General features: G+C 35.2%; 3 protein-coding genes across 3 annotated transcripts in view; 1 reads left to right on the top strand and 2 right to left on the bottom strand.

The window, feature by feature from the left end:
- LOC142336399 (lysine--tRNA ligase-like) overlaps nt 1–15335 on the top strand; it is a 64171-nt gene extending 48836 nt beyond the window's left edge. The window contains exons 11-12 of the mRNA XM_075385201.1: nt 14461–14731; nt 15006–15335. Coding sequence (XP_075241316.1) covers nt 14461–14731; nt 15006–15101 — 367 coding nt within the window. The 3' untranslated portion in view covers nt 15102–15335. The remainder of the gene's footprint in view (nt 1–14460; nt 14732–15005) is intronic.
- LOC142337237 (histone H1-like) lies at nt 4767–5486 on the bottom strand. Its single transcript, XM_075386381.1, has one exon. The coding sequence runs from the start codon at nt 5406–5408 to the stop codon at nt 4938–4940; it is 471 nt and encodes a 156-aa protein (XP_075242496.1). The 5' UTR covers nt 5409–5486; the 3' UTR covers nt 4767–4937.
- LOC142337236 (histone H1-like) lies at nt 9271–9990 on the bottom strand. Its single transcript, XM_075386380.1, has one exon. The coding sequence runs from the start codon at nt 9910–9912 to the stop codon at nt 9442–9444; it is 471 nt and encodes a 156-aa protein (XP_075242495.1). The 5' UTR covers nt 9913–9990; the 3' UTR covers nt 9271–9441.
- Nucleotides 15336–20435: the final 5100 nt, after the last annotated feature.

Raw genomic sequence — 20435 nt, 5'->3', positions numbered from 1 at the left:
GTTTACATGTCTTTTCTATTATGAATTTCTCTAGTTATTAGTTCACAAGGTTCACATACTTTTTTCCTTTTTAAATTGCTCTTTAAAAAATTTCTCTGAGCGGTTTCAGTATGTAATAGTTCTTTGAAAGGGTTGTTTTTTGACACTTCGAGTCGTTGCAGTAGTCTTTCCGCTATGGAGACCCGGAAGTTCAGGGAGTGAATAAAGTAAAGAGTTTTTTGGTGAACAAATTTGGAGAGAATAAAGGTTTTCTTTTCCTACCGTCTTTTTAATCAGTGAAAATCTAGTTGTGAAAAATTTTTGCCTAGCTAACTTTTTTGTCAAGCTGACTTCTCTTGTTTTAATTTTGCTATGTTGTCTAAAACGTTATTTCAAACTGAAATAGTATATTAGAAAATAGTTATTTGAAAGGCTAGTGTTTTTGTCGAAAACGTATTTGAGTAATTTCCGGATTTCCACCTCAATTTTATTTGAGAGAATTTGGAAGAGGAAACGGAAGGCGTGGGAGAAGTTGTAGTAGTTGACTGGTAAACAGAAGGGCTGAGCGAAAAGTTGGTTTCTGTTTATACCGGTTTTTTCGAGAGTAAGAAATTGAGTTGTGAAAAAATTGTGTGAGCGAGAATTCTGAACGTGCGGCTTTTTCAAGCAGTTTCATATTAGTTTAGCTGAGGTTTTTTTAAGAAAGATTTTAAATTGGCTGTGACAATAATAAGTTTGTTCTGAAGGATTTTTGAAGTATTTTAGTCATAAAAATGAGTTTAAGCCAATTTTGAGATTTTACATCATTTTCGCTGATTTTAAAGATGTTGTAGCGAGTTCTCCCTCTACTAGGGATTCTCCCTTATACATGAGGGAACTCATGTTCTCCCTCATAGATGAGTATTTTCTCATTTCCTTCAGAATAAGAGAACTTCGTGTGCCTATTGAGGGTATACTTAGTGTAACTTGAGCAACCTATGTGTCTCATTTGGATTAGACAAAGTTTCACGTTTTTTTTCAGTGTCTGTATTATATGAGGGAGTAAGCGGAGGACGACTTTTTGTTGCCTTCCTGATTTGATCTAGTGGATAATACGTATGTTAGAGGTTATGTTATACGTATTTTTTTGACAAAGATGACTATTTTAGTCGTTTCCAGATTGCTTCCAATTATGTTTTCTTTGAGATCTGTTCACACATTTTCTTGATTTTAAAAGTTAAATTTAACCAGCTTTTCTAATTGTTGATTGCTGTTAAGTGGTTTTCCTTATCCAATCCTAGTCACTTCTAGGTCTGTATTTTTGTTTGGACGCTTTTTGACACTTCTGTTTTTTGTTTAGACATTTTTTAAAAAAATCTGTCAATCTCTATCTTTCCATTTTTGACTGTTTTGATCCCGATATGAGTCAAGGGGTTCAACTGCGACTGTTTTGTGGCAACGTGTCGGTTGTGTTTTGTGATTATATCAAGGACTCGCTCATTGCTTGTTGCTCTTATTAAAGAACGAAGAATTGGAGAAATAATTATAACTCTACAGAAATAAAGCCCTGAGGATAGTTAATAGCCGCTAGTTAATACCGCTTTCAGCCTGCCAACAGCTATTATTCAGGTGCTGTCCTCGTTAAGTCTCGACCCCACGTTTGGTCATTTACCTTCCTCAGTCATTGTTCCAATTAAATCGATTTTGAATCCATTAACTCATTGATTAACGCAATAAAGTGAGTGCGGTAAAGGTAAAAAGAGCAAAATAAAAAAATGGGATAAACTGATAGACCGGTTATTAATTCACAGTGAATTAGGTTATCAATGTTCATAAGAGCGATTGCTAGCTAGCATTTGTATTGAGCTCAAAAGCCTTCTGTTCAGAAGTAGAATCAAGTATAATTTTCGATTCTAACTACAACTGCTCATCAAATTAGAACAAGTTTTGACACTTAGAAACAAATTCCGTCAAGTTTTCCCTCTTCCGTCAATTTAGGCACACTTTTTTACAATCCAAAGTTTTGGATTGCATTGGTGCGTCGCCTTTTTAGTTCTGTTCACTTTTTGACGGTTTAATGTCAAAAAGAAGTCAAATTGGAGTGGTGCGTTAAATCACGTTGGAGTAGTAAAAGGAGCGAAATGGTTGATTGGTTTGAAATATGATTTTGTTCAAACTGCCTTCAAAGTGATATGAGAATGTGCTGTTTGAACAAATATTTGGTTATGAGATTAAATTTTTTCAGGTCCGGCAATTTGACTTCTGTTTTTAGTGCTTTCTCTTGGGTGATATTCAAAAGTTCCGTTGCATGTGTTCTATTTGCATCTATTTGCAATTGCTTGAATCCCTGAATGGCTGCTAATGTTTTTTATGACTTTGAAACCATTTGTTCCTATGAAATCTAGTGCTTTTTTTTAAAAAAAAATTATGTCATCTTTGTTGTTTCTGTTGTCTTATCCTTTACCGTAATTAATTTTAGCTCTCAACTGTTGCTTCTGAGGCATATTCGAATCAAATCAGTCGCTTCAGTTCAGAGCTAAATGTTTCGTTGACTTAGAAACATATTGTCAACAAATATTAGCGGTTTTTTTTTATTATAGCTGCGAAGCTGTAAGCTGAGCGAAGCTATATTGCGGTGCTCTTGGTTTTTTTTGTTTCGTCGTCTGACGCTTTTTTCGTTTTACATTTGTTCACACAGCAAAGCTGAAAAAGTCAAATTTTCTGAATGACTTCCTCCTCTCACTAACGGCATTTGCGCGCGTGACGTCATTTCTCGCTCGCTTTAGCAAAAGTTTTTAGGTTAATTGCATGATTAGATTTTGATCATACGTGACTTACCTCACTCAATAAAATGACTTTTGCACTTTAAAACTTAAGTTTAGTTTGAATTTGTTTAAGGTCAAAGGAACTCATTTGTGCAGTAAAGGTCCCTAATAAGAGGCTTCTGCGGAATGAATTTTGACAAGCTTTACTAATTTATCGCTGAATGTTTCTTACCTAGTTTTTTTGAGCAGCGTCGATTTTTTTCTATTTAGATCTGTATCTGTTTCTATCTCTATTATATGGCACGCAGGTCTATTCTTTCGCAGCTATTCCGGCAATCTGCCGGCTATGTTTTTCCTGTCTCTTCTTCTTTTCGTAGTCTTATCAAATAGTCTCATTAGCTACTAGTGAGCCATCGATTTACCTACTAAATAATTCAGGTTGAGCTGGTGGCTTTTATAACTTTTACACTGTGTCTTCAAAAGATACTTTCGAACGTTTGAGTTTTGCATCTATATGTTGTGCCTTTTGTTGTTATTAATAGCCGCACAGCGATAGCTGGGGCTATTATTGGCCTTCTCTTGTTTTTTTATTTCGTCGTCGCGATTTTTGTTACGATTATATGACGTCACAACCACTTAAAATCTGCTTTTTCATTCGTTCATGCAATTTCAAATGAAGTGCGTGTGTGACGTCATTTTTCGCTCTTAGTGGAGCAAGTTTTTTTTGTTCATTCGCGTGATTAAATTTTTGGTCACACTTGACTTGCCTCACTCTCAAAAATGACTTCCTCACTTTGAATTGACTTTTTTACTTTAATTCAAAGAGATAAGGTCAAATGGGTGTGTGTCATTCTAAATGAAGGTTATTTGAGAGCAGCTAATAGAGGCAGCAAAAACATATACAGATTTTTAATCAAAATATAACATCAGCCTTCAATGAAAAGACGTTTTTTTGTCTCTCTTTGTTAATGTTTTTTTGAGACTGCAGATCTACAAAGCTATTGCGGCTATTTTCTGGCGATCTGCCAGCTATGTTCAAATAGTTCCACTAATGACATGTCTAAGCAGTTGCTACTGAGGCGTAGATGGATTTAATCACTTGCTTGAAATCATAACAGTGGGTTTCATGACTTTAACACTACTTATTTTTTAAATGTTGGTGGATTTTGGAGGTTTGGCCGTTTTTGTTGCTTATATTGTTGTAGTTAAACCACAATGACATTTGTTATTCGCCTTAGAGTGCGGCGTACTTTCAATTCAATGTATTAGCCTATTTTTAACTACTTTTTTCTTTTTTGATGACTTTAATACAAAATAATTTCAAAAAGTTTAAGTGAATTTATGAATCTTGCTTTTATTTTTTTGTCCTTTATCCAAATAATGAAATTAAGTTTTTTTAAAAAATCTAAAGATGTAAGCTATGCCGTGTTTATTGATTTTGTAGTATTGTTGTATGTTTTTTGCGCTGAAGCCACTAATTTTCTAAAAGGTTGATTTTCGCAAAATTTGTTTTTGGCACCTTTTTTTTCATTGTCTTTCCATGATTTTGTCAATGCTGTTGTGCGACGATACTGTTGCCATTTTTCACTTTAAATCTTAACAGTGGTATATATTAACCTCCAATGTGGTTATTTGAAGCCCACTATTGAACTTGTTAGTTCCATCATGTTTCTTAATGTTCCTCGTTACTTGAATATTGTTTTATTCTAATTACCGGTTTTTGATAGATTTTGCAGTCTGTCATCTTATTTAGTTCATTAATTTTATCTTAACTATGCGTAAATTCATGTTCTTAAAAATGGCGAGAAACAATAATTTGATCTCACATTATTTAAGCAATTTTCCTACACTTTTGATTGACTGTGTTTTTGTTCGCTTGAAGTCAGTTTGAATTGAAGTAAGTTGTGGACAATTTTTCGTAAAAATTTGTTTATGCATGCTAGACGCTTAACCCGATTGCTCAGTCCAATTTGAAAACACAGCTCGAAGACTTGGGTAGCTATAAGTTCGTCTGTTCAACGCGTCACCTATTTAATGAGTCAATATTTTACAATATTTTAATTCAGTAAAGCAAACTTGATACAGAACTGTATCTCAACAAATCTAAAATTCTAAACAAAAGAGATATTGTTCATATCTAACATGGAATAAGACTTCAGAATATCTAAAAAATGTTTGTGAAAACGCGCAGTTTGATAAGTTCAGTTTGAAACGCTATTTCTTTGCTGCGGTCTTTTTAGCAGGCGTCTTCTTTGCTGGTGCTTTTTTGGCCTTGGGTTTTGTCGAGCTCTTGGCTTTTTTGGGTGCTGCGTCTTTCTTGGGTTTTGGTGAAGCTGGGCTCTTCTTTTTGGGACTTGCTGCCTTCTTCTTAGGGCTCGATTTCTTAGCTGCGGGCTCTTTAGCTGGAAGTTTGAAACTGCCATTAGCTCCGGTGCTCTTGCTTGAGGCGTGGACCAGTTCCTTCTTGGTGATCATTCGTCGGAGAGCCAGTCTGACCAGATTGGAAACATTTCCGGATAGTTTGTAGTTGGCGTTGATGTATTTCTCAATGGCGACTTTGCTTGATCCTCCTTTTTCGTTCAGCTCTTTGATTGCTTTCTTGATCATGGCAGAGTAAGTTGGGTGCGAGGGTTTGGCTACAGCCTTTTTGGGGGTAGTGGTCTTCTTAGCAACTGCGGCAGGCATATTGTTGATAATGGAATTAAGTTTAATTGAGTATAACTTGTACTAAATTATAAAAGCGAATTGTGCAAAATGATAATGCTAGAGAAATTTGCTTTGTATTTATACTGGGGAGCTCGACCGGAACGAAAAATGAGCGCGCGCAATTGAGTTTAACCGACTCTACCCTCAAAAATTGCTGAATTTCACTATCAGAAACGGCGAGATCTTCGTATGAATTAGTTTTTCAGGAAAGACAAAAACATCATAATAACGGCAAGATTTCGAGCTTTTTAACTATGTATCTTACTAAATTCAAATAATGAAAGTTTCTTGATTATTGCCAAAAATAGTATATTGTTTTTCGACAAAAATTAAAGACTTGCTGCTGTTTTTTACTCGAAATTATTGAAAGAATGATAAAATAGGGTTAGAACACCTGGACATTTAGTTAGATGGAACAATTGTGAACGATTTGATGTTTGTTACGGGCCTGTACGTTCAGCAGATTTTTTGTACGAAGCAATTTTGTAAAATAATTTTGCATAATTGCTTAGCCGTAGTGTTATTGTGCCATACTTAAAATATGTCACATAAGATCTACGTTATTCTTACGGAATATTAAAGTTTGTTTAAAGCAGATGTTATATGAAATTATTCGAAAATGGGGAACACATTCAGCTCAGACTACTTTTTGAAATGAAGTGGAAGTAACCGTGGATCGATAGTATCCAAAACAAACGAGATATTCATGTCCAGTTTCTTTGAAAAGGTTGCAAACCCTGTGACTCCACAGACGTAAGATATTTGGCTCGTCTTGAAGTGATGTTTTTAATGAAGTTGGTGTTCTAGTTGTATCGTTAACGGTATTCTATCTGTCAATGGTTAACTAATAATCTTGATATCATGTATTCTTTTCGAGATATTTTATTACGCGATATATTAATTGCTCTCGTAGCGAAGCAATTATAGTAAGTTGTGTAAACGTCTTTTTTATGCAAAATTTTTGCTTGACCGTTTGGACTTTTCGGGTGACTTTTACGCCCTTGACTTTTTGCGTTTCACGTGATCTAAAATTCTCTCTCAATCACAATTTCAAGTAGCTGAACTCAATTGGCGGCAATTTAATACTAAAAGTCAAATGAAAAGTGCGCCGAAACTGGTGTCATTTTTAAATTTAAATCTTAATAGTGGTATATGTTAACCTCTAATGTGGTTATTTGAAGCCCACTATTGAACTTCTTAGTCCCATTTAGACCCCCCCCCCGACTGAAGCAGGTTGCAATTGATTAGTGCTCCCACTAGTCGTTCGAGAGCAATTCTTCCGACATTTAGTCGGTTATGTTTAAATTTGGTTTCCAAGTCAATTCAAGGTTTAGTTTTTTGGTTTGCTCAATGGAAATGCTTTGAACTGTGTCAGGACTGTACTGCTATCTTTATTCAATTTAAAGATTTTGAGTTGTATTGGTGTGATGTCTTTTCTACGACTCAAAGAGGAGTATTGGTGGAGCGTCTTTTTTGATCGGTAATTAATAGCCGCGTCAGCAATTCCTGGCGGCTATTACGCTCCTAATATTTTTTCATCGTCCAACAGATTTTTGTTTTGTCTTACCCTGATTTCTTGGAATTGACTTTTTCAATGACTTCAGTGGCTTCTATTGCTTTGCAGTTAAATTTTGTGTTCGTGACGTCATTTCTGCTTTTAGGTCAATTGCGTGACTTACCTCACTAAAAAAATGAATTCTTAACTCATTAATTGAAGGTCAATAGTGTGAATCTAATTAGTGCCAAACTTATATGCCCTAATTCTTGAGTATTAGCGTGTGGTCAATCTGTATCTCATATCTTTAGTTGTTTCAATTCATGGTAGGCCACAAGCGTCTATCGCGGCTATTTTTCGGCAATCTGCCAGCTATGTTTTAGTTGGAGTGTATTTGAAACAGGAAGTGAAATGCGTGAAGTGCGTTTAGGTGAAATTGCTGAAGTGCTGGGAGAAGGCAGAGTGATTTTGTGTTCATGTCGCTTAGTTGAGAGAAAATTAGGCGTGAAAGAAATTTTTACCGCGCAAACTAAAGTTATCAAAGTTCATCAGAGTGATTGTTGTGAGCGGTCGCTGACATTAGTATTAAGCTTAATAGCTTTCAGCTTAGAGTTTCAATCGCTATGTGTGTCAAGCGCGTTTACTGTGGCTATTTTCCGGAAATCTGCCGGCTATGTTTCGTTTTTGATTGCATTGGAATTTTTTTGTTTAAATCGGTTGCTTTATCAATTTTGAATCTTTCAATTTGATTGACTTCAATTTCATGTTGTTTCAAGTTGTTCAAGAAGAAAATCGGGTGCATGTGAGTAAATTTCTGTCAATTTTTGTCCATTTTTAATAGCCGCACAGCGATAGCTGGGGCTATTATTGGCCTTCTCTTGGTTTTTTTTTTATTTCGTCGTCATGATTTTTGTTACGACCAAATGACGTCACAACCACTTAAAATCTGCTTTTTCATTCGTTCATGCAATTTCAAATGAAGTGCGTGTGTGACGTCATTTTTCGCTCTTAGTGGAGCAAGTTTTTTTTGTTCATTCGCGTGATTAAATTTTTGGTCACACTTGACTTGCCTCACTCTCAAAAATGACTTCCTCACTTTGAATTGACTTTTTTACTTTAATTCAAAGAGATAAGGTCAAATGGGTGTGTGTCATTCTAAATGAAGGTTATTTGAGAGCAGCTAATAGAGGCAGCAAAAACATATACAGATTTTTAATCAAAATATAACATCAGCCTTCAATGAAAAGACGTTTTTTTGTCTCTCTTTGTTAATGTTTTTTTGAGACTGCAGATCTACAAAGCTATTGCGGCTATTTTCTGGCGATCTGCCAGCTATGTTCAAATAGTTCCACTAATGACATGTCTAAGCAGTTGCTACTGAGGCGTAGATGGATTTAATCACTTGCTTGAAATCATAACAGTGGGTTTCATGACTTTAACACTACTTATTTTTTAAATGTTGGTGGATTTTGGAGGTTTGGCCGTTTTTGTTGCTTATATTGTTGTAGTTAAACCACAATGACATTTGTTATTCGCCTTAGAGTGCGGCGTACTTTCAATTCAATGTATTAGCCTATTTTTAACTACTTTTTTCTTTTTTGATGACTTTAATACAAAATAATTTCAAAAAGTTTAAGTGAATTTATGAATCTTGCTTTTATTTTTTTGTCCTTTATCCAAATAATGAAATTAAGTTTTTTTAAAAAATCTAAAGATGTAAGCTATGCCGTGTTTATTGATTTTGTAGTATTGTTGTATGTTTTTTGCGCTGAAGCCACTAATTTTCTAAAAGGTTGATTTTCGCAAAATTTGTTTTTGGCACCTTTTTTTTCATTGTCTTTCCATGATTTTGTCAATGCTGTTGTGCGACGATACTGTTGCCATTTTTCACTTTAAATCTTAACAGTGGTATATATTAACCTCCAATGTGGTTATTTGAAGCCCACTATTGAACTTGTTAGTTCCATCATGTTTCTTAATGTTCCTCGTTACTTGAATATTGTTTTATTCTAATTACCGGTTTTTGATAGATTTTGCAGTCTGTCATCTTATTTAGTTCATTAATTTTATCTTAACTATGCGTAAATTCATGTTCTTAAAAATGGCGAGAAACAATAATTTGATCTCACATTATTTAAGCAATTTTCCTACACTTTTGATTGACTGTGTTTTTGTTCGCTTGAAGTCAGTTTGAATTGAAGTAAGTTGTGGACAATTTTTCGTAAAAATTTGTTTATGCATGCTAGACGCTTAACCCGATTGCTCAGTCCAATTTGAAAACACAGCTCGAAGACTTGGGTAGCTATAAGTTCGTCTGTTCAACGCGTCACCTATTTAATGAGTCAATATTTTACAATATTTTAATTCAGTAAAGCAAACTTGATACAGAACTGTATCTCAACAAATCTAAAATTCTAAACAAAAGAGATATTGTTCATATCTAACATGGAATAAGACTTCAGAATATCTAAAAAATGTTTGTGAAAACGCGCAGTTTGATAAGTTCAGTTTGAAACGCTATTTCTTTGCTGCGGTCTTTTTAGCAGGCGTCTTCTTTGCTGGTGCTTTTTTGGCCTTGGGTTTTGTCGAGCTCTTGGCTTTTTTGGGTGCTGCGTCTTTCTTGGGTTTTGGTGAAGCTGGGCTCTTCTTTTTGGGACTTGCTGCCTTCTTCTTAGGGCTCGATTTCTTAGCTGCGGGCTCTTTAGCTGGAAGTTTGAAACTGCCATTAGCTCCGGTGCTCTTGCTTGAGGCGTGGACCAGTTCCTTCTTGGTGATCATTCGTCGGAGAGCCAGTCTGACCAGATTGGAAACATTTCCGGATAGTTTGTAGTTGGCGTTGATGTATTTCTCAATGGCGACTTTGCTTGATCCTCCTTTTTCGTTCAGCTCTTTGATTGCTTTCTTGATCATGGCAGAGTAAGTTGGGTGCGAGGGTTTGGCTACAGCCTTTTTGGGGGTAGTGGTCTTCTTAGCAACTGCGGCAGGCATATTGTTGATAATGGAATTAAGTTTAATTGAGTATAACTTGTACTAAATTATAAAAGCGAATTGTGCAAAATGATAATGCTAGAGAAATTTGCTTTGTATTTATACTGGGGAGCTCGACCGGAACGAAAAATGAGCGCGCGCAATTGAGTTTAACCGACTCTACCCTCAAAAATTGCTGAATTTCACTATCAGAAACGGCGAGATCTTCGTATGAATTAGTTTTTCAGGAAAGACAAAAACATCATAATAACGGCAAGATTTCGAGCTTTTTAACTATGTATCTTACTAAATTCAAATAATGAAAGTTTCTTGATTATTGCCAAAAATAGTATATTGTTTTTCGACAAAAATTAAAGACTTGCTGCTGTTTTTTACTCGAAATTATTGAAAGAATGATAAAATAGGGTTAGAACACCTGGACATTTAGTTAGATGGAACAATTGTGAACGATTTGATGTTTGTTACGGGCCTGTACGTTCAGCAGATTTTTTGTACGAAGCAATTTTGTAAAATAATTTTGCATAATTGCTTAGCCGTAGTGTTATTGTGCCATACTTAAAATATGTCACATAAGATCTACGTTATTCTTACGGAATATTAAAGTTTGTTTAAAGCAGATGTTATATGAAATTATTCGAAAATGGGGAACACATTCAGCTCAGACTACTTTTTGAAATGAAGTGGAAGTAACCGTGGATCGATAGTATCCAAAACAAACGAGATATTCATGTCCAGTTTCTTTGAAAAGGTTGCAAACCCTGTGACTCCACAGACGTAAGATATTTGGCTCGTCTTGAAGTGATGTTTTTAATGAAGTTGGTGTTCTAGTTGTATCGTTAACGGTATTCTATCTGTCAATGGTTAACTAATAATCTTGATATCATGTATTCTTTTCGAGATATTTTATTACGCGATATATTAATTGCTCTCGTAGCGAAGCAATTATAGTAAGTTGTGTAAACGTCTTTTTTATGCAAAATTTTTGCTTGACCGTTTGGACTTTTCGGGTGACTTTTACGCCCTTGACTTTTTGCGTTTCACGTGATCTAAAATTCTCTCTCAATCACAATTTCAAGTAGCTGAACTCAATTGGCGGCAATTTAATACTAAAAGTCAAATGAAAAGTGCGCCGAAACTGGTGTCATTTTTAAATTTAAATCTTAATAGTGGTATATGTTAACCTCTAATGTGGTTATTTGAAGCCCACTATTGAACTTCTTAGTCCCATTTAGACCCCCCCCCCGACTGAAGCAGGTTGCAATTGATTAGTGCTCCCACTAGTCGTTCGAGAGCAATTCTTCCGACATTTAGTCGGTTATGTTTAAATTTGGTTTCCAAGTCAATTCAAGGTTTAGTTTTTTGGTTTGCTCAATGGAAATGCTTTGAACTGTGTCAGGACTGTACTGCTATCTTTATTCAATTTAAAGATTTTGAGTTGTATTGGTGTGATGTCTTTTCTACGACTCAAAGAGGAGTATTGGTGGAGCGTCTTTTTTGATCGGTAATTAATAGCCGCGTCAGCAATTCCTGGCGGCTATTACGCTCCTAATATTTTTTCATCGTCCAACAGATTTTTGTTTTGTCTTACCCTGATTTCTTGGAATTGACTTTTTCAATGACTTCAGTGGCTTCTATTGCTTTGCAGTTAAATTTTGTGTTCGTGACGTCATTTCTGCTTTTAGGTCAATTGCGTGACTTACCTCACTAAAAAAATGAATTCTTAACTCATTAATTGAAGGTCAATAGTGTGAATCTAATTAGTGCCAAACTTATATGCCCTAATTCTTGAGTATTAGCGTGTGGTCAATCTGTATCTCATATCTTTAGTTGTTTCAATTCATGGTAGGCCACAAGCGTCTATCGCGGCTATTTTTCGGCAATCTGCCAGCTATGTTTTAGTTGGAGTGTATTTGAAACAGGAAGTGAAATGCGTGAAGTGCGTTTAGGTGAAATTGCTGAAGTGCTGGGAGAAGGCAGAGTGATTTTGTGTTCATGTCGCTTAGTTGAGAGAAAATTAGGCGTGAAAGAAATTTTTACCGCGCAAACTAAAGTTATCAAAGTTCATCAGAGTGATTGTTGTGAGCGGTCGCTGACATTAGTATTAAGCTTAATAGCTTTCAGCTTAGAGTTTCAATCGCTATGTGTGTCAAGCGCGTTTACTGTGGCTATTTTCCGGAAATCTGCCGGCTATGTTTCGTTTTTGATTGCATTGGAATTTTTTTGTTTAAATCGGTTGCTTTATCAATTTTGAATCTTTCAATTTGATTGACTTCAATTTCATGTTGTTTCAAGTTGTTCAAGAAGAAAATCGGGTGCATGTGAGTAAATTTCTGTCAATTTTTGTCCATTTTTAATAGCCGCACAGCGATAGCTGGGGCTATTATTGGCCTTCTCTTGGTTTTTTTTTTATTTCGTCGTCATGATTTTTGTTACGACCATATGACGTCACAGCCACTTTTCGTTCATTCGTTCATGCAATTTCAACTAAATTGCATTTGTGACATCATTTTTCGCTCTTAGTGGAGCGAGTTTTTTTGTTCATGCGCGTGATTAAATTTTTGGTCACACTTGACTTACCTCACTCTCAAAAATGACTTCCTCACTTTGAAATTGACTTTTATTTACGTTAATTCAAAGAGATAAGGTCAAATGGGTGTGTGTCACTCTAAGTGAAGATTATTTGAGATCAGCTAATAGAGGCAGTAATAACTTATACAGATTTTTAATCAAAATATAACAGATCAGCCTTCAATGAAAAGACGATTTTTTTTGTCTGTCTTTTTTACTGTTTTTTACTGCCGATCTACGAATCTATTGCGGCCATTTTCTGGCAATCTGCCCGCTATGTTTTGAATTTGTTGCCTATTTTTCTTCTTTTGATGGTTTCCAACTGAAAAATCTTAATTGAGGCCAATTCTTCAGGTGTTGCTGCCATTGTGACACCTAAAGGCCAGACAGGGCCATTTTCACTGAAACGAATTATACATTTTTTCAGTCGTTTTCTTATTGGTTATCCAATTTGCAGCTTAGTTTTTCTCTGCAACGTATTGTGTGCGTGACTGATCTAGCAAAAGTTTTTATTTAAATTTTTCTGCAAGGTAATGGTTTGGAAGTTGAATTTTATACTACTGTTAATTAGTTTTTCTAGGACATGTAAATTTTTTTTTCGTGATTGGCTTGATATATATTTATTTACTATCAAATGTGGTTCTTTTAGGAGGCCTGGTAGTGTTGTCTTCAGATAGTTCAGTTCTTTGGATTTTAGTTCAGGACTTGTCCTCCTATGTTTTTTAACCTCGTCGAATAAACATTTGTTTCGCTTTACCTCATTTAACCGCTTTTTCGACATTTTGCGCGCAATCGTTTCGACTTCTCTTGGTTTGATGCATTCTGGGCTAATTGTTCTCGAAGTGCTTTGAAACAGCAGTTGCTCAGCAAAGCAATTCTAAATGAACGGATTAAAAAAAGCGAAATCAAAACTAAACAGGATAACCCCTAAAGCCCAATTTTAGATGCTAGCTACCTGAACTTCATTCTTATAAGTCTTAGATACCATGCCTAATGCTTATTTGTACTGATACTAGCCAGAATACCCTCTCATTAAGGAACAGACTTTTTTAACTACAAAATGAAGTAAAAGATGTCGCTTTTGAATAATTTTTTGTACCAAAATCAATTTTTATTTTAAATAGCCGCGAGCCATGGTGGCTATTATTGGGGACATCGCGTTTTTTTTAATTCGTCGTTTACATCGATTAGTCTTGCGACCACTGACTTTTTCATTTTCAGTGGCTTCTAGTGATTTGCAGTTGAAATTTGTGTGCCTGACGTCATTTGTTCTTCTTTTACGTCAATTGCGTGATTTACCTCACTCAAAAACTGACTTCTGAACTCAATTAATGATCTTTAAATTTTATGAACATTAACTGGTTAAAGATCAATAGTATGCATCTAAGTAGTGCCAAATGTATGTCCTAATTTTTGAGTATTAGTCTTGAGTTTTTGATTTCAAATATTAATTTTCAAAAATCAATCCGGGCTTTTTCCTTATAGAGCGTATATGTCTCATAAAAATGACAGTCCGAATCTAACCCAAAATGTCTAGTGATCTTTTCAATGACTGGTATTCAATCTGCCTATCTTATTTCTTTAGTTTTTTCTATTCCATGGAAGGCCACAAGCGTCTCGCGGCTATTTTTGGGCAATCTGCCGACTATGTTCTTTTTTTATCAATCCCAATCTGGGTCATAGGAATCAACGGTGCCATATAGAATTGGGCGAGTATGTTTTTGCTTCAGAGAGGTACCAAGTTCTGACATTGGAATAGTGTTGAAGGTTTAAATATGCTTTTCTAGTTCCAGCTGTTATTTTTTATATTTTCGGTGTACCGGGATCTTCAATGCTATCGAAGCTATTTACTGGCAATCTGCCGGCTATGTTTGAAAGCATAAAGTAGTCCCGATTTTTAGCAATTTATACATTTGTAACTAATAGATCGGAACGCGTTCTTGCTTGTGTTACAGTTAACTTCAATTGAACCTTATTTAGGCATAGATCGGAACCTGGCCTTACGGAGAGGTTCGAGCTGTTCGTGTTAACCAAAGAACTGTGCAATGCGTACACTGAATTGAATGACCCTGTGGTGCAAAGAGAGAGGTTTGAAGAGCAGGCAAAGCAGAAGGAGGCAGGTGATGACGAGGCACAGATGGTGGATGAGAACTTCTGCACCAGTTTGGAGTATGGTCTCCCACCTACTGCAGGCTGGGGCATGGGCATTGACAGATTGACTATGTTCTTGACCAATCAGAACAATATTAAGGTCAGGTGCTCTTAGGCCATCTTGATATGTTCGAGCAAGTTCTGGTACAGTTTACTTTTATCGGCACTTTCTAAAAGTCGGATGTTGAGAGGTTCTTTAATAACCTGTCAGTTTTTATATCAAATTTGAGGTTTGAGTATTTTTCTGCGGGTGAATGTCGTTCGTTTCCTCAAGCTAGTTATAAATTTATGGGCGAATTAAGTTTTCGGATTCCTCTTGCCTTAAACAATGCTTTGACTGCAATGTAGTATAATAGGAATGATTATTATTTCAGGAAGTGCTTCTGTTCCCGGCAATGAAACCAGACGAACCGAATCCGAATCCCACGGCAACTGGAGCTACGGGAGATGCAAAGCCGAATGGTTGTTAAACTTGTGAAACTAGTCTCCTCAGTCAATTTCACGATTCAATTTGGCCGGTTTGAAAAATCAGACAACTGAAGCACCATTGTTGAACTCGATTTTGTCTTCTGATGACCGCAAGATAATTTGTACTGTTAATATATCGGGGATGATGATAAGTGTGAATAATAATATGATGTTATGTTGCTTGGTGCATATTGCTTTGCTTTGATTTCAGATAAAACTTGAATTTTGCGAATTTAGTCAACAGTTTTCAAAATGATTACAAAATCAGATGAGCAACTTCACCCTTATTTAGCTCGTTCACAGACTCTTTAAGATGTGAATACAAAGCTCGTTATTGAAGAGGCGTGAGCTAGAAGGCCTAGTAATGTCACTTAATGATACGACCCCCCTTATTAAAAAAATCTTTCGAAATTTATCAGATGAGTGCTATTTTTACGGCGAAGTTTTTGCTTCACATTGGTTTCCAAATTTTTCCCAACTTATAGATGCCGATGCTTCACCAATTTTTATGGGATCCAGTTTTTATAGGATTCCAAATAGAGACGCTCGGGAAATTTTGCATAAATAAACGTTATTAGTGAAGCTTATGATACGAAGTGTACGAGTTTTGCACTTTTACCGTGACCCTCCAACAAGGAACAGGAGTTTTGTCAAAAGAATTGGACTGGAAAAGAGAATAATTTAGTCGATAAAAATCAAGATGGTGTTATTATTTAAGACGACAATTTAAATATAGTAAGTTGCTTGATCAGACATTTTCAAAAGTTAGGCATGTACAATGAAGCAGAATGTATTCAAAATATTCTGCTGTTGATTTAAAAGAGGAATTTAATTTTAGAGCAATTACGCGAAAAGAATTGTCCGAGGTCATTTGTTCGCTTGACAATAACAAGCTCCTTCCTGTTCCTGCAGTTTTCAATGCTGAGTATAAAGTGCCTTTACTATCGAATACAAAATGATTGGGTATCAAGATTTCGATAGGAACTCCTTTGGAATTCGAATGCACCACTTGATTTTAAGAAAATTCCACGGAGCAAGAATTTTGCTTTTGTCAGTCGTACCTCCAAAAAGGAGACGTAAAAGTACGTGATTTTAATAGTCAACTTCAGTTACTACAAGTTTTTTAGAACTCTTTTAAATACTTATTATTGAAAAAAAGTGAATGAATGAACACATTCAGAAGAACACTGAATGGAGACTGTTTGGATTTGAACAATATAATGTGTCCACAGCTGCTTGCTATTCTACATTAAGCTTTACAGTAATGCTGTTCACTCGTCACAATCAACTGAGGATATTTCATGCTCTGATGTGGCTGTGGAATATTCCAATTTCATTTCTAGAATGGCAACCAATACTTAAATGTTCATTCTTCCCTATGACCACTGCCGGGAATATAGGTACTGCAGATGTTACAAAATTTTGTTATTTTCAACAAAACGCTCTCCTTTAGAAATAATTCTAAAGACTCAAATTGAAAACAATATTCATCAATCTGGCCTCTTGAAGCCAAGTATTTCCTCTGCAGTTTCGACCAAATATTTTAAATCCAGAAATGAGTTCGGACCTCTCCCAACATACTTGGTACCTGGATGTCTGTCTCGTCACTAGGTCACGAAAGCCAATAATCAGACGCTCTTGTCAAAAATGTTTCGGAAGAAAAACTTTTTTTGAGAACAATCAAATGCATGCTTAATGGTTTTTGGAGAAACCAGATTTTAAAACAGATTTGAAGCGCAGTTCAACTAAACGTTTCTAAATCTTGATTCCAGCAAAATTAAGACCAAAGTTTGTCACTTAAGTGTTGAAAAATGTGAGTTGTTTGAAGATCTAATTTGTTTGTACGAGCTTCATTGTGTTCTGGGAGTTTTTCACCTGTACTTGTGAGCTCAAAAACTTGATTTCTCTCTCCATGAAAACGTTCTAAAAAACGTTCTTAAAAACTACTGAAATCTTCAACTTTTAGATCTCCAAAGGGAAGCAGTAGGTCAAAATCAGATCAGCAAAAACTGCTCTTGTTTTGGCTCGACTTCTTGCAGCTTAGCTTTGAGGTTAGGCGTCAGTTTTTCGCGTGGACAATTTAAGGACGCTCACGTGGTATCAGTTATAACATCAAGCTAATAAAACCACCAATCAGAGCGCCGAGAACTAAATTTTTAAAATTTTCCGCAAGAGCCCCGAACATTATAAATTATTGTTCCGACCCTCTTGAGGGGGGAGGAACTATATACTCAAATGGGTTTTTTTTGTTCCGTGAATTTTCGCCGCTCGATATATTCATCGTTGAGAGTTGAGACTGGTATCATTAGAAAGCTCGTCCAGCGTAGAATATTTTTTTAATTTTCGTTTTCTACAGGGAGTTATCGAGGTTTAAACTTCTGAGAAAAGAAGAGTGAATTCACGTTGTTTATATTCACATTTTCCAGAATTTTTGCCTAAATTTTCGTAAATTTTGCTAAAATTTGTTATAATTTTTAAGAATAGTGTCGTTGATTTTATTTTTGAAGACAAACAAGCATTGTTGGTTGTTTTGATTTAATTTTTTTGGCCAAAAAATCTGGATAAACATTTCAAAATTTAGCCTTTTTCATCAAAAACAGCACGAAATAAGCTACTTTAGTCCACTTTGATTAAATTTGCCGACAGTACACCCCCAAACAACATTCATACAATCTTTGTAGACTTAGAGGGGGGCTATTTCTACTTCAGAGTCCTCTGAGAGTGCACTGTAGTTAACACTCTGCCGTTTTTTGCTAATTTTACTCGTTGATTATCAAAAATGCAGAATTTATTTTGAGTTTTCAACTAACAAATTATCTATATCTACAACATTCGAAAAATCAATTGTTCCTAACGGACAATATGTATTAGCAGGGTTAGTTTTGGGCCATTCTTGGACTGTTACAATCCAAAAAAAAATCGGGTTGTAATCAGTCGGTCTTTTTTTTCAAAAAAAGACCTTTTTTAATAATAAAGAACAGAACATATCAAATCAAAGCTCAGGAGTGATAGGTCCAGCCAATTCGCTTGCTAAGCAGCTCCAAGCTAATGCATTTAGTTTTTTAATTGAAAGTTTATGGTCGTTTCTTTTTTAAAAATAATTGACTTTTCAATAAATAATAGCTTAAATAACTTTTCCTCTATTTTTTTTCTTAATTTGTTCAACTTCCAGCTTAGTGTCAGCAAAGAAAGACTGCTTCTTATTTCTACTGATTTAACATTTATTCGCGGTTGCAGTTTTAAGCCTGAAGTTATTGTTTTCTGGCTTTGATACTACAAGATTTCAGATTTTTGTTTGTTTTGATATTTGCCAGTTTTTCACGTTTTCTAATTTTGTCACATTATCACATTATTGACAGTTCTCATGTCACCTTATTAGCATTCAGAATAAGGCAAAATATTTGAACATATTAAAATCCTGAAAGATATACATCATCGTTTTAACGGCCTCGACGCCTCTTTCTTGAAGAAATCAATTGAATTTTTTAATTTTGTCTCTAACTGTCATTTATACTTTGTCGTTTCGGTCGTATGAAGTTTCCTGTATAGTGATAGCTTTCATTGGCTTTTTATGGAAGAATAGAAGAACCGATATTCTGATGTTAGTAGATAGCTGATGGCTTTCATGACTTTGAAAACAATCGTTTTCCAAAATTAAAAAAAAGACTTTTTAACTTCGCAATTTTGTTGCTTTTTATGTTTCTTTTTGATACCTTATCTCGTTAGTTAATTACAGGTCAAAAATGAAATTATGGGTGTCAAGGGAATAAAAGGGATTGGTGTCCCAAAATCTTTTTTTTAAAGAATTTGTTATGACCTTACTGGCTTCGACACCGGTTTTTCACAAAAAAAAGTAAATTAATTTGATTTTTGTCATATTTGACGTTATTTTTGTAGATGCAAGAAATATTCTGGATAATTAAAAGTCTCGAGGGCTTCCCTTTCATGAATAAACGACCCCATTTAAACAGCTCTTTTTGTAATTAATGCCTTTCATGACATTGAATGTAATTTTGTTTCGAAAAAAAAAAATTAAAAGTATTACATACTTTAGCACTTCGCTTTTTTGTCTACTTGTTACCTAGTCTTACTTATGAATGGCCACGTACTACATTATAGCTGTTTGAAGAAGGCGCAATCAATTATATTTGGAGTGCCAAAATTTGGCTTGACGGTTTTGACAGCGTTTTCTGGCAAGTTTCAATTGAAGTTTTGTTTGTTCTTTGTTGTTCTTTTTAGCCGCTTTAAAAAATGAATAAGGACAGGTCCTAATGCCCTTCTATAGAAGTAGTGAAAATCGTAAATTTGTGGTAATATTAATTGATTCCTACTGGTATTTATTACTTTGAAGTTAACTGTTTCAAAAAAAAACTTAATTTTTTTACTTTACTGTTTTTGTTCTTTTTTGTATAATTGTTACTAAACCTTTTTATGGACTGGTCGCATATGTTTTCTGGTGATTTATAAGTTGTTTTTGTTTAGTTTTAGTTTTATCTGACGGTTTGTTGACTTTGTTATTAAATTTAGTTTTTAAGAGGGACATAAATTTTTTGATGTAATTAATGTTTGTTGTTATTGTTGTTTGATTTTGCTGTTCGTCTTGACTCGCTTTCTTAATACTGACATATTACAGCAATCTAATGCATCAATTTTACTCCACTGAGTTATTTGCTTTGGAGGCTATCTTATCGTTCATACAGAATTTTTTGAAAAAGACTTGGGCTTTTTTGGGATTCGCAAAAAATAATTTTTGGGTTTTTCTATCTGTTCCTCATACGGTAGACAATTATGCCAAAATTGTGGATGGTCGGGTTCGGAACCTTATGTGCCATCGCACATTACCGAGCCGCCTTGTATGGAATAAAAACTCAAGAAGAAGTTGATAAACTCAATCTCATTGAACTGAAACAGAGCAATTCTTCGCCAGAAATAGCGCGTCCTCAGCCATTGAGGTTGCCTCAATAAGGCAGATTATTAGCAGTAGCCTCGAATTCTGGATTTTCATCTCTCTCGTAATGAAATTCAACTGTTTGCCAAATACAGTTCTGTTATTGCTGCTTATGGTCAGCCCGTACTGTAAACCTGCTGCATAGGTTTCCTGAAAAGAATTCACGATGTTTGTGTGATATACCGGGATACATCATATCCAGGCAAGAGGTAATTTAATAGAGAGTTGCATATTCAAAAGAAGAAGGCAACACTCGTCCCGAGGAAGTCCCACTCGTCCTCACACCAGATATATATGTTTCGGTCGCCCCAGTTTGTTTTAACCTCCAGTTACAGATTATATGTTGTTATATAGCACGTTACTATGTAAGAAAATAGCACGTGCGCCT

This window comes from Convolutriloba macropyga, chromosome 3 (assembly GCF_964194025.1).
Source record: "Convolutriloba macropyga chromosome 3, txConMacr16.3, whole genome shotgun sequence".
Taxonomy (NCBI): domain Eukaryota; kingdom Metazoa; phylum Xenacoelomorpha; order Acoela; family Convolutidae; genus Convolutriloba; species Convolutriloba macropyga.
Note: the sequence above shows the minus strand (reverse complement) of the source record. Positions and strands in the feature narration are given on the sequence as shown.

Coding starts and splice junctions, on each gene's coding strand:
- LOC142337237 (XM_075386381.1), bottom strand. CDS start 5,408: ATGCCTGCCGCAGTTGCTAAGAAGACCACTACCCCCAAAAAGGCTGTA.
- LOC142337236 (XM_075386380.1), bottom strand. CDS start 9,912: ATGCCTGCCGCAGTTGCTAAGAAGACCACTACCCCCAAAAAGGCTGTA.